Source organism: Xenopus tropicalis, chromosome 8 (assembly GCF_000004195.4).
Source record: "Xenopus tropicalis strain Nigerian chromosome 8, UCB_Xtro_10.0, whole genome shotgun sequence".
Lineage (NCBI taxonomy): Eukaryota > Metazoa > Chordata > Amphibia > Anura > Pipidae > Xenopus > Xenopus tropicalis.
In genome coordinates, this window is record NC_030684.2 from 79,784,819 (window position 1) to 79,798,162 (window position 13,344).

A 13,344-nucleotide genomic window follows, 5' to 3' on the forward strand; every position below is an offset into this window, starting at 1 on the left:
AAACTTTCAACCTTTCTATCCATAGGGTCTTTAAGGCCCGAACCATCTTCCACTGGAATCACTGTCCTTTTTGACAGTCTGGCTATGGCGACGTCTACCTTGGGGGGAGCTTCCCAATTTTTTAGCTCTTCCTCCTGCAGTGGAAAGAGTAGTTTATGTCTCTTATTTATAGAAGGAGGCTTTTCAGGATTTTTCCATTCTCTAGACATAAGTTCTTTCATAAGCACATGGACAGGAAAAGCTTTAGATCTCTTTAACAGCTGGGATGAGGAAGGCTCAACATCCACTCCCTCTAAGGAGTCCATGGTAGCTTTAACCTTTTTTATAAGCTTTGCAGTATTATCAGGAGGAAATAGATATAGGGTATCCTCTTCCTCGGAAGATGAAGAATCCCCCTCCGTATCATCTAAAGAGACCACATTCTGGCCCCTCTGCAATGTAGGCAAAGAACAGGAAGCAGAGCTATCAGCTGTAGCGCTTTGTTTGAATTGGGAAAACATCTCCTGCATAGTGGATTTTATAAAATCTTTCATCCAGTCAGTGGAAATAGAAGAGGTATTCCCTTTATCCTTATCCGCCAGATATGTTAAGCAGGAACCACAAAATCTCTTAGAGTAGTCGTCAGGAAGTTGCTCATCACAAGCTCTACACTGCAGGTGCTTGGATTTTCTATGTTTCTTTGCAGAAGGTTCATCAATAGTGGACATCTGTAAGAGAATAATACAGGATTAACCCCACACCCTGAAAACCCTTTCTGCCAGGGCACCCTTAAGGGTTTTACCTTAAGCCTCAATCAGGAGGCTGCAGCCTTAGACAGGGAAGCACAAACACTCTCAGCGTTTCTGTAGCTTCTTCCATGCTATACAGGCAGCGTGGGCATAATACGTCACCTTTTAAATAGCTATGCTGCCTCTGCAGCATTCAACGATCGCGAGCGTGACGTCATCAAGCGGCGCCCAACTCGCCACTACAGCGCTTCCTAAGATAGCGCGTCAAACAGGGGGAATCGCTATACTGAAGTCCTCACCTCCTGAAGCACAGTTCGGGTACGTAGTTCTCCACTCCATCAAGGCTCCCCAGTACCGGCGCAGGCATCGTAGCCTAGCCCCTCCTTCATGTCAGAATCCGTCGGCCATCTTGGGACAGGCAACTCTCAGTTGCTTAGTGTAAATGGCGGACCGTCACCTAAGGGCTTCAGTAAACCCTCGGCACCTAACCCCTTGGGTATTGTGCCTTCGGTCATCAGACCCCCTAGGGACCTGGAAGCTAAAAGGAAAAAACAAGAAAAAAAGAAATGTTAGAACGGCATTAACAGCTATACCACTCGCCTACCGCAGGTAGGAAAAAAACACTGAGTGTCTGTTGTCACTAACCCCTTTTTTATAGGAGTAATTAAACTTTATTGTTCCACTTGTCCTACCAAAAAGGGAAGGAGAATGAATCTCAGGGTTGCTGCCGTATGGGACGTAAGGGAATAGCAGAATTCCTAATATGTTATATACCTTACAGCTCCCCCTTGTGGTCACAAGTTACCTTTGAACTCAGAGAAAAAATGCAGGTCAGAGGTGAAGATGGAGAATTCTGGTAAGGATTTTTTTTATTGACTTGTAGCCAGTATTTGCATATGTGACCAACAGCTATCAAACCCAAAGAAATGGTAGCCATGTCACCTACAAAATGGTACCTATAAATCTCCTGGGACAGTAAACTACTCTGAAAACGGTAATGTCACTAGTGATTGAAGTTGTCTTGCTGACTAATGTAACTGTAACTAATGTCCCATTTATTGCTAGTTATCATATCTATTAACTATTTCTACATCCCATTAACCAGAGGCTATATAGCCCAAGGATATCATTCTGTGGCCTTCTAGCAATTGAACTAACTCATGCCCCTGACAGTCTTTGGTTTTTTGGAGACATTGCCCAGTGTACCTACCTGTTAATAACAGGAAGAGAGCTGCAGACTGGCCTGGTAGAACATTCCTAACCAATAAATTATCACTTTGTGCCCTTATTTCTGCAGGATGCAGATGGAAGACTTTCTACGTTTTTTTGATATTCTGGAGGTTTGCAACCTTACACCAGAGTCAATGAAGGACAAATGTGCTCATTTGTGGAATACAAACACCTTCTCTGGGAGATGGATGATGGGCCACAATGCTGGAGGGTGCCGAAATTACAGAGGTGCGGCGGAACTCGCTAATTAATTTTCCAACTTGATTCCATGAGACATAAAGTTTGGCCTCTCATATTTGATTTGTTGCAAATTGTTTTTAGTCAAACATATTTTGTACAGTATGTACAGGAGCCCACACTTCTGTAAAGTGTATCTATAAAGTGTATAAAGTGTAGCTCAGCTTGGTGCTTTTTGCCCATTCATATATGGGCAGCATTTGTCAGATATCTGACAAGTCAAATCATATTTTGCCAGGAAAGGTTATCGCAATTGGTATGAAATGGAAGATAATTAGTCTAATCTTTCCATACAGCTTTGAAGTGGGCAGTACAAATGGGCCAGCAGCTTCTAGCAAGTATCAAGCACTGACCTCTAGTCTAATTTCAGCTACTTTCTGGACCAACCCACAGTACATAGTAACTCTAACAGAGGAAGATGAAGATTCCAGTGATGGGTGTACGTTACTGGTTTCCCTCATGCAGAAGAACAGACGCCAGTATAGATCCAGAGGACAGGACTTTCTGGTTGTGGGGTTTGAGATCTACCAGGTAAATAGTTGAAACATGGTAGTTTTTTTTTTAAACCTAAATAATAGTTATAAAAATCTGCAAATATAGCCATTCCTACATAGTGTGTCTGTAACAGTAACACACAGAGTATAGGTATTCTGGTATTATATATCTGGTATTTGTTTTGAAAGGTTTATTCTCCCTTCAAGCCTAAATATGGAAACATTTTTGTAGCGTTTATCTGCTTTCACTTGCAAACATTTTTGTTCTGTTAGGGCAGTGACACATGGGGAGATTATTTACCGCATGACAAATCTCTGTTGTCGCGGGCGACTAATCTCCCTGCAATGCCATCCCACTGGCTAGAATGTAAATTGCCGGTGGGATGGCACATGCGGCACCACGATTTGCCGAAGTCGCCCGAAGTTTCTTCTCAAGGCAACTTTGGCAACTTTGGCAAATCACAGCGCTGCGTATGCCATCCCACTGAGCGATTTACAATGTATATACAATGTATTTTACAATGCTATAACAATGTATTTTAAAATTTTCTTTTTTTTTTCTCCCAGGTTCCAAAAGAGGTAAATAATAATTTAAATATCAAAGGGTGGATCCTTCCAAATCAGAAGAGCCTTAAAAGATATGTCTGTATTTTTGGCAACATTTTTATCTCCTTGCTTAGCTGTAATATTTGTAGGTATCCCTCTGCACAGTATCTATCCCTGTCAGCTCAGCATATCTCCCAAACCCTCAAAAAACTCTCTCTGACACAAATAAATTCTGTTTTGCAAAGCATGTGTGGCTAATGCCACATAACACTGATTATTGGCCTGCAGATAAATGTAGGTTGAGAATCAGCCCCTATTCCTTGTTCAGCTTTCGTGTGTAGGCACACAGAGCATAGTTCAGCACCAAAATGTATACTTCTGTGTTTCGGCACCAAAATCGGCTTTGTGTGCCTGCAGTGGATCTAGGTTTGGGCACATTCAATAGCATAGAGACTGACTGAATCAGCCCTGTGTGGCTGTACCCTAAGGGGATGATTTCTTAATTGTTGAGATTTTTTCTGTGATGCAAGTAATTTTTTCCACTATCATTTTTGTTCCTGGTATTGCATTTTTTCCAAAAATAACAATCTTAAAAAAATAGTATTTTGGGAAAAAGAAACTGCATTTAGGTTTTTTGCCACAATTTATACAAATCTTTCCAAAACACAACCTTGTAAATTACCAAATCGGCCACTGTGCCTCTCTCCTCGAAGATCATGTGTCTCATTGCCTATCTTTCTAATCCACTTTTTTCTCCCCAGTTTGACAATATGATGCTTGTGTCAGAAAGGATGAACTTATTCTCAATGCTTGTACCTGTTGTTCTGAGTCCATTTGTGGCCAAGCGAGACGTTACTGAACGGTACCAGCTGCCTCCTGGACGATACCTGCTAATCCCAAGCACATTCCAACCCCATCAGGAATCTGATTTCATCTTAAGGGTCTTCACAGAAAAGCAGCACACACTCATGTGAGTTTGCAGTAAAGTGGTATGAAAAGCAAAGAAAATGCTATTATATATTCACAGTTGTATTTCTCATATAGGTATCTGTGGGCCTGCGGTAAGTTTTTATTTTCCAAAATGCTTACCCCCCACCTGCCACTGGTAACTTGCAAGAACATTTTTAGGACACTTTACAAAGATAGCAGGCAAATTAAAAGGGCAAACTAAAGGGCAAGTATATTATTTTCTAGCAAGGTACATACATACTACATTTGCTGACCCTACCACCAATTTTTTGTAGTCTTGGAATCTCCTACACCAGTGCTGTCCTAGATCTTTGCTACCACAGATGACTAAATGCTCCGAAATGTCTTTTCACCAGCAACAATAGCAGTAGTCAATGGAAAGGCCTATGCATCAATTTGGCTTTCCGAAGCTGCTCAAAGTTGACGGCAGTAGGAAACTTTGCATGACTTTGGAAAGCCAAAGCAATGCGTAGGCCTTTTTCTCTGGCAACTGCCATTGTTGCTGGTGGAAAAGCATTTTGAAGTGGTTAGTCGCCTGCGGTAGCAGAGATCTATTGCAGGCAACTAACTTGTTCTGTGGGACATTAGACTAAGCTCCTGCATTGTTCACACCTGTAAGACCTTAGACTCAGACATCACACCTCAGACAGACTGTAGGAACAATTTTTTAACTATATACCTTCCTCCTCTTCCTCTTTCCTCCTTTCTTATCTTTCCATACAGGCCATTCCCTTTTCATATTCCTTTCTCTCTTCAACACACTGCCTGATTGCTAGGGTAAATAGATTCCTAGCAACCAGATAGCTGCTGAAATACCAAACTGGAGAGCTGCTGAACAAAAAACTAAATTATTGAAAAACCATAAAAAATGAAGACCAATTCCAAATTGTCTCAGAATATCACTGTCTACATCAGGGGTTCCCCAACCTTATTACTCGTGAGCCACAGTCAAATGTAAAAAGACTTGGGGAGCAACACAAGCACCATAAAAGTTCATGGAGGTGCCAAATAAGGGCTAAGATTGGCTATTAGGGGCCTCTATGTACACTATCAGCTTACAGGGGCTTTATTTGATAGTAAATCTTGTTTTTATTAAACCTAAACTTGCCAAGTCAGGAATTCAAAAATAAGCTAAAGCTAAAATAGGACAATTGACTTACCACTTTAGCGTGCAGTCATTTTATTATAATGTTTAACACAAAGGACAAAGTTTATTTTTATAAAGAATAACCAAAAAAACATAATTAAAATGTTGATTCTATGAAGTTCTCATTTGCCACTACTAGTTAAATCAGGAATTCCCAACCTATTTAACTCATGGACTACACAAGCATGAAAAAAGTTCAATTGGGAACAGGGCTGGAACTAGGGGTAGGCAGAAGAGGCGGGGGGGGGGGCACCGGGCAGGTACCTCTTATTTCACCTCTTATTTCCGGGCCCTTTCCCCCACTACGTCACCCCCTTACAGCAGACCCAGCAACCCCCCTCCCCATGTGAGCATGCATCTGTGCACATGCGTTGGGGGCCAAGTAAGCCAAGTTGGTAGGCACTTATTGGGAATGCCGAATAAGAACTGTGATTGGCTATTTGGTAGCCCCATGTGGATTACTAGGCTGCAGGAGCTTCTGCTTAGAGTAAAACTATGTCTCTGTGCTTTCAAAACTTGCTTCCAAGCCAGGAGTTCAAACACATAAGCACCTACTTTGAGGCCACTGGGAGCAACATCAGAGGGGAAAGTGAGCAACATGTTGCTTGTGAGCCACTGGTTGGGATCACTGGGTTAAACTGATGTCACCATACCATTAGTAATCATTATTTAGTTTGGTTTTGAAAGTTACAGCATATTGGTGTGGATCACCTTTAATAGTGTTTTTGAGACTCTCGCCAGGTAGTGGCTTTTCAAAGTTTCACTGGCACCCCTCTTTATTGCTGTTTTGTCTTCTGTATAGAACTAATAATTAATCACTGACATTTACATTCTACAGGGAAATTGATTATGAGATCAGAGCAAATGTGAATGTGTTTCAGGTAGGTGGCATAATCCTGCTGGCATAAGGTTATTGTCTACTAAACTGGCTTACAGTTTAGCTTTGGTAATTCTGAATAAATTGACCATTTACCATTCACAGTTATCCTGACACTGTTCTGGTCTTGGGCTGTACTCCGTACTCAGAACCTATAGGCACTTTAGTAAAAAAAAACATTTTTAAGACTTTTGAAGAGCAGCCCGAGAGCTTCCATGAAAATATCATGGATTGTTGGAATGGGGTAGTAAATATAAATAAATAAGGGGCCTGGGATCCGTAGCTCATTCAGCACTGTCACTGGCATTCTAACCCACACAAGTTAAGTTATGCCAGGGCCAATGCCAATACAATGTATATTTATCCCTGTCTGCAAAATCCACTGATTTCTAACTAAAAGAAAATGATGTCTATCACCAACTCCTTAAACTTGCTTTTATTTGCCTTTAAACTGGTGAAATACCAGTAAAAGCTCTGGTATAAAGGGACTAAGGCACAGTCTCTCCTGCTGGGTACCAGCGGCTAAAAAGGGCTGGATTGAGATAATGATGGTATTGAGAGTAGGGATGCATGGAATCCCAAATGCGGTTCAGGATTTGGGCCAAATCCAGCCTTTTTTCAAAGTATTTGGTTTGAATCCTTGCTCTGTGCTGAACCAAATCTGAATGCTAATTAGCATAAAATAGCATATGCTAATTAGCATTCGGAAAGGTTTAATGTTAGGGGGAAAAGATCTGTACCCTTTCCGAACCTGATTAGCATATGCTTATTAAGATTTGGATTCGGTTTGGGATTCGGCCGGATCCGTCAGGGTGGGTTCGGGGGTTCTGCCGAACCCAAAAACAAAGGTTTGGTGCATCCCTAATTGAGAGCATTCCCATTTTTTGAGTAAGAAGACTACGGCCATAATTCCATTTTGCCCTGGTGCGCATGTCTTTAATTATACAATTAGTTTAGACACCCTTATTATTTCTAGCCACAATGATCTTATCTACTGTAATAAAACACAGAAGCGCCCCAGTTACCAGGGGCGGCAAAAAGCCGCTCCTGGTAACTTTAAGAGCCGAATTTCCGGTTTCTCACCGCCCCCAGACCCGCTCCTGCGCTCAGAAGGTAAGCGCTGGGGAGCGGGGGGGGGGGGGGGGGCGGCATCCAGAATCGCCCCTGATAAAACACACTGAAGAGCACTGTGGCCTAATCCAAATGTTATCCTTATATAGGAAAAAGAGCTCCAGGGCACCATGGAGGAATTCCAGGCCCACTTTACAAGACTGTCCGGGCAGGTAAGTTGATAAATAAGCAGACCCCTTGCACATTAATATTAAAAACAGACCTTTGGTCAATTTTCATTTTAAAAAATTAATAATTTCTGAGAACTATTACCAATGACCCACCATTTTTAAGCATCTTTATGCAAATACTACTGCTGTTACACTGTCAACTGCAAAATGCAATTTTGGCTACAACTTGCCATGTTTTTTTGCCCATAATCCAGTGTTTTGTCCCACAAAATACACCTGATGCAATTGGAGCCAATGCATCAAAACAATTGCAATTGTGTCATTTTCAGTGCTTGCCAATGGTTTCACTGTGTCAATAGGAGCACTATGCACATGCAGGACAAAGCCAGGGACACCAAGCACAACTATGCCAAAAATGCAGCTTTTGACAGGGTGATTTATCCACGGTCCAGTTTGATTTTTTTTTTTCACAATTTGATTTGTACTAAAAAAACTCATATTGGAGTTATTGTTTCAAAATTCGAATGTCTGGTATTTATTATGTGCAAAAAACCCGAAAACTCGAACATAAAAATTCATCTAAAAGCTTGCAAGTTTCTATAGAAGTCAAAGGGAATTGTCATAGGCAAAGTCAAGCCATATTTTAAAATTCAAGCAAGTTTTCCTTATTAATAAGTAAGCGAGCATTCGATATGCAAATTTATTTGATTTAGAAAAACAAACTCAAATTCACAAACTCTAAAAATTGATTAATAAGCCTGTTAATGATTGGCATACATTGGTGCAACAGGTGTGGCAAACTTGGCATGACTGCAGCTGAGCACTCATAGCTGAGCCCTTGTGTTGTAAGATGTTACAAAGCTGGCCACACTCGTTCAGATTTTAGTCTTTTTCCGACAAACGTTAGATCTAAAACTAACCTTCACACTGAAATTGTAGGATAAAAGCCTTTAAATATTCGGAGGATGTTCTGAACATGAAATAGTTGGCAGACACCAGTTGTACAAAGAACATTGTCAGGTACACAGCACATGCACAAAATTATTGGGACGGTAATTTAGAGCCCACACTCAGTCATGGCCAGCTATAGAGTTTTATAATCCAGGATATGCTGCACAGTTCAATAATACTGGCCAAACCATGCTGAGGAGGCACTGACAGATAAAACTTCTCTACTCCCTGGAGTAAAGCCTCCCAACTAAAAGGTGACACTATTACAAAGAAAAATAAAAAGTTGGCAGCCTTCACTGAGATCACCTTTGGAATGAACTCTTATTCATTTTATTTTATTTAGTGCTGTGAGGTTCCCTGTAGCAGACAATATGCTCCAGTCTCCAGGCAGGTAGATGGCTCTGTGGACACTTGTGCTTGTGCATATAGTATAGGGAGATTTGAGTGGGTTAAGCAATTCTTTATTCTCTGTGCGATTTCACTATTATATACTTTTTTATAACAATTTTATGGGTTTGTGTCTGCTGTGCAAGACATTTAATTGTAGCTCAGGGATCTTCAGCTACCGTTTTCCTGCTTGTTACTGAAATAGCAGCAGTTGTAAATGTAGCTTCATGAATATAAAAATGTTATTGTGGGATTACTGTGTAAAGGTTTCTAATCTGAATGTTCGATGGTAATTGTAGGATGATAATAGGAGAAGTTCATATCATTCCTGCTTTTGTAATTCTAGGACAGAGAAATCAGCCCTGAAGAATTACAACGTATTCTGGTACAAACAACATCCAAACGTAAGTGCTATATGGTTTATTATTTAGGGGTGGAGGCTGCAGGGCTTATTTATCAAGACTGGACCATAACCCATGGTAACCACTGAGCGTTTAGCTTTTTTTCATTCTGCTGCAGGTAGAAAATAGAAACTAAACATTTTATTGGCTGCTGAGGGTTACTACCAAGATGCAAATATGCCCAGTGGTGATAAATGTGTTCATGTGAGTAGTCTGGTACCATTTTTAGTACCCTTTTGTACTACAGGTATGGGATCTGTTATCCAGAAACCCATTATCCAGAAGGCTTCAAATTATGGGAAGGTCATCTCCCATAGACTCCATTTTAATCAAATAATCCAAAATGTTAAAACAAATTTCCCTTTTCTCTGTAATAATAACTTTAAGAACTTTATACTCCCAGTTAAAATATAATTAATCCTTATATAATTTTAGTAGACTTAAGGTATGGTGATCCAATTACGGAAAGACCCCTTTTCCAGAAAACCCTAGGTCCCAAGCATTCTGGATAATAGGTCTGATACCTGTACTACACGATATACGATATAAAGTAACAAATAAGATGGGGGATAGTTTCTGTTTCACTGTGATGCTGCAGGTTTGTACTATATGAAATAGCAACTACCACTGGAACACTTTTAGGAACCTACTAATTTAAAAATTTGAGAACATTAATTGATTTTCCAGTAATTTTCTACAAAATAAGAGCATAAATATATTCCTGTTCAGGGGCCTTCCTTAGGCTTGTCCTTTTCCTATATTCAGTATGTTTCCACATGCAAATGATTAATCAGTGGAAGTGTATAAATGTAACTTATTAACAGGGATATCCTGAAATGCAATAATTTCCATCCCTGAGAGAAGAGAATCCCTGATGTAAGAGTTGGGAGGCAGCCAGAAATAGGCCAGAGATTGTTTGCTGTGTTAGAGCAAAGTACAACAATTATCATTTGATATTATATCAGCTAAAAACAATAGATTATGTGCAGTAGGCTCTAGGCTAATGTCCCACTGAGAGATAAGTCGTCTGCCATAGATCTCTGCTACAGTGAGTGACTAATGTCTCCAACATGCCTTTCCACCAGCAACAAAGGAAATCGCTGGAGGAAAGGCCTGCGCTTTGCTTCGGTTTTCCTAAGTCACGTAAAGTTGCCTGCAGGAAGAAACAGAGGTCTATCACAGGAAACTTATTTCTCTGTTGTACATTAGCCTTAATGTTATACCATAACTACCAGTTACACTGGTAGCCACTGGCAGGTACATTGCACTCACTAAAGCAATACTGTTATAGAAAAACATGTTTTTTTTCACAACACATCAGTTAATAGAGCTTCTCCAGCAGAATCCTGTATTGGAATCTGTTTTTCAAGAGTGCAAACAGATTTTTTAAAATTTCACAAGGGGCTAGCCATATTCTTCATTTCCCAGGGTGCTACAGCCATGTGACCTGTGCTCTGATAAACTTCAGTCACACTTTACTGCTGAGCTGCAAGTTGGAGTGATATCACCCCCTCCCAGCAGTGATCAGCAGAACAATGGGAAGGGAACAAGATAGCAGCTCCCTGTAGATATCAGAATAGCACCCAATAGTAAGAAATCCAAGTCCAGCTTTTGACTCCTCCAGTTACATGGAGTAGGAGAAACAATAGGTTATAGTTCTAATGTGTAGCGCTGGCTACACACCAATATCACAGCTAAAACAATACATTTGTTAGTTCAAAAAAAAAATTTGAAATAGTAGAGTGAATTATTTTCTATGTAAACAGTGTAATTTAGAATTGAAAAGTATACCATGAAAATCATGACAGAATGATTCAGAGCCACTGCACAAAGGTTACAAATATGGGCTAAGGCCTATGGCATGCCTTGTTGGCTCCTTTCTGTCTGGTGGCATGTGGAATACGCCTAAGACGAAAGCATTTAATGGGACACATGTATTTGCAAACAGAATACACACTTTACTTAGGCACAAGCAGGTATTGAATGTATATGAAACAGGCACTGAATAGGCAGGGAAGATACAAGGAACAGTCCCTGAAACAAGCAGGGCAAACGTCTTACCAAGGTACACAAGAGGTTTACAATGCTGACTGACTAAACCATCTCTGAATCATTCTAAGGTAGATGCATAAAGATATATAGCGTAGAGCAATGATCCCCAATAAGTGGCTCGGGGGCAACATGTTGCTCACCAACCCCTTGGGTGTTGCTCTCAGTGCCCCCAAACCAGAGAGTTATTTTTGAATTCCTGACTTGGTGGCAAGTTTTGGTTGAATAGAAACTAGATTTACTACCAAATAAAGCCTCCTGTAAGCTGATAGTGTGCATAGAGGCTATCTAATAGCCATATTTTGGCACCTCCATGAGCTTTTATGATGCTTGTGTTGCTCTCCAAGTCTGTTTACATTTGACTGTGGCTCACGAGTAGGAAAGGTTGGGGGCCTGTGGCGTAGAGGAATGTAAAGCTGGCCATACACGTGGCCAGCTGACGATGTTTCGTGCGACCATCGGCCGCACGAAACATCGTCAGATCCGCCACACACCATTCAGGGCTGAATCGGCAGGTAAGGAGGTAGAAACAATAGGATGAATAGGACGAATTCATCGCTGAAGGGAGAATTTGGTCAGGCGCCTTCTATGGCTCCCAATCAAAATTTTCAAACTGGTCCGATCAACGAGTCGGCCGATATCAGCAGCTTCCTGCAATATCGGTCAACTCGCCGACATACCATACACGCACCGAATATCGTACGAAACGAGGTTTCGTACGATATTATCGGTGCGTGTATGGCCATCTTAAACCTTCCATCAGCTTGAGTCACGTTTGGTGACTTAGATCAGTGCTGTCCAACTTCTGTTGTACCGAGGGCCGGAATTTTTCCGGCCTACGTAGTGGAGGGCCGATAATGGAAGCCAGTTTTGACCACTCCCCTTTTTTAAACTGCACCCACTTGAAACCACACCCATGTTATCACATGACCATACCCATATTAATGGTTGTAGTACAGCAAAAACCTGCCATACTCTGCCTTCCCTACCCTGCCTGTGTGAGTGCCATACTCTGCCTGCCCTACCCTGCCTGTGTGTGCCATACTCTGCCTGCCCTACCCTGCCTACGTGCCATACTTTCACTGTGTGTGCCATTCTTGGCTGGTTTGTGCCATACTTGGCCTGTGTGTGCCATACTCTGCCTGCCCTACCCTGCCTGTGTGTGCCATACTTTCACTGTGTGTGCCATTCTTGGCTGGTTTGTGCCAAACTTGGCCTGTGTGTGCCATACTCTGCCTGCCCTACTCTGCCTGTGTGTGCCATACTCTGCCTTCCCTACCCTGCCTGCGTGTGCCATACTTTCACTGTGTGTGCCATTCTTGGCTGGTTTGTGCCAAACTTGGCCTGTGTGTGCCATACTCTGCCTGCCCTACTCTGCCTGTGTGTGCCATACTCTGCCTTCCCTACCCTGCCTGCGTGTGCCATACTTTCACTGTGTGTGCCATTCTTGGCTGGTTTGTGCCAAACTTGGCCTGTGTGTGCCATACTCTGCCTGCCCTACTCTGCCTGTGTGTGCCATACTCTGCCTTCCCTACCCTGCCTGCGTGTGCCATACTTTCACTGTGTGTGCCATTCTTGGCTGGTTTGTGCCAAACTTGGCCTGTGTGTGCCATACTCTGCCTGCCCTACTCTGCCTGTGTGTGCCATACTCTGCCTTCCCTACCCTGCCTGTGTGTGCCATACTCTGCTTGCCCTATGATGCCTGTGTGTATGGCACACACAGGCAGCCTACAGTGACACAATGCTGGCACTGCTCTTACAGTCTGCACAATAACTATATATTAAAAAACTTTTTAATTGCAGTACCACCTCAGTATATGTTCTTTTTGTAGTATGCAGGGATTATTTGTGGGTTTCTACTGCTCCTGAGGTGTGAACAGGGGAACAATGGGGGTGATTACAGCCTGAGCCTGAGGTGTGAACACTGCAGGGGGTGAACAATGCAGAGATTAAAAAGTGTGAACAGTACAGGGGATTACATATTTAAACAATACAGCCTGATTACAGCCTGAATCTGAGGTGAGAACCATGCAGGGGGGGGCAGTTAATCACAGTACTGATACCATTTAAAGCCTACACAAGTAAGT

The 13,344-nt window shown here is 41.9% G+C and overlaps 1 protein-coding gene across 1 annotated transcript in view; it reads left to right on the forward strand.

The window, feature by feature from the left end:
- Positions 1-13,344, forward strand: part of LOC100494922 (calpain-2 catalytic subunit-like) — a 35,281-nt gene that overhangs the window by 15,519 nt on the left and 6,418 nt on the right. Inside the window, exons 8-15 of the mRNA XM_031891252.1 lie at positions 1,510-1,584; positions 2,026-2,186; positions 2,566-2,726; positions 3,257-3,268; positions 3,997-4,205; positions 6,190-6,232; positions 7,449-7,511; positions 9,154-9,211. Coding sequence (XP_031747112.1) covers positions 1,510-1,584; positions 2,026-2,186; positions 2,566-2,726; positions 3,257-3,268; positions 3,997-4,205; positions 6,190-6,232; positions 7,449-7,511; positions 9,154-9,211 — 782 coding nt within the window. The remainder of the gene's footprint in view (positions 1-1,509; positions 1,585-2,025; positions 2,187-2,565; positions 2,727-3,256; positions 3,269-3,996; positions 4,206-6,189; positions 6,233-7,448; positions 7,512-9,153; positions 9,212-13,344) is intronic.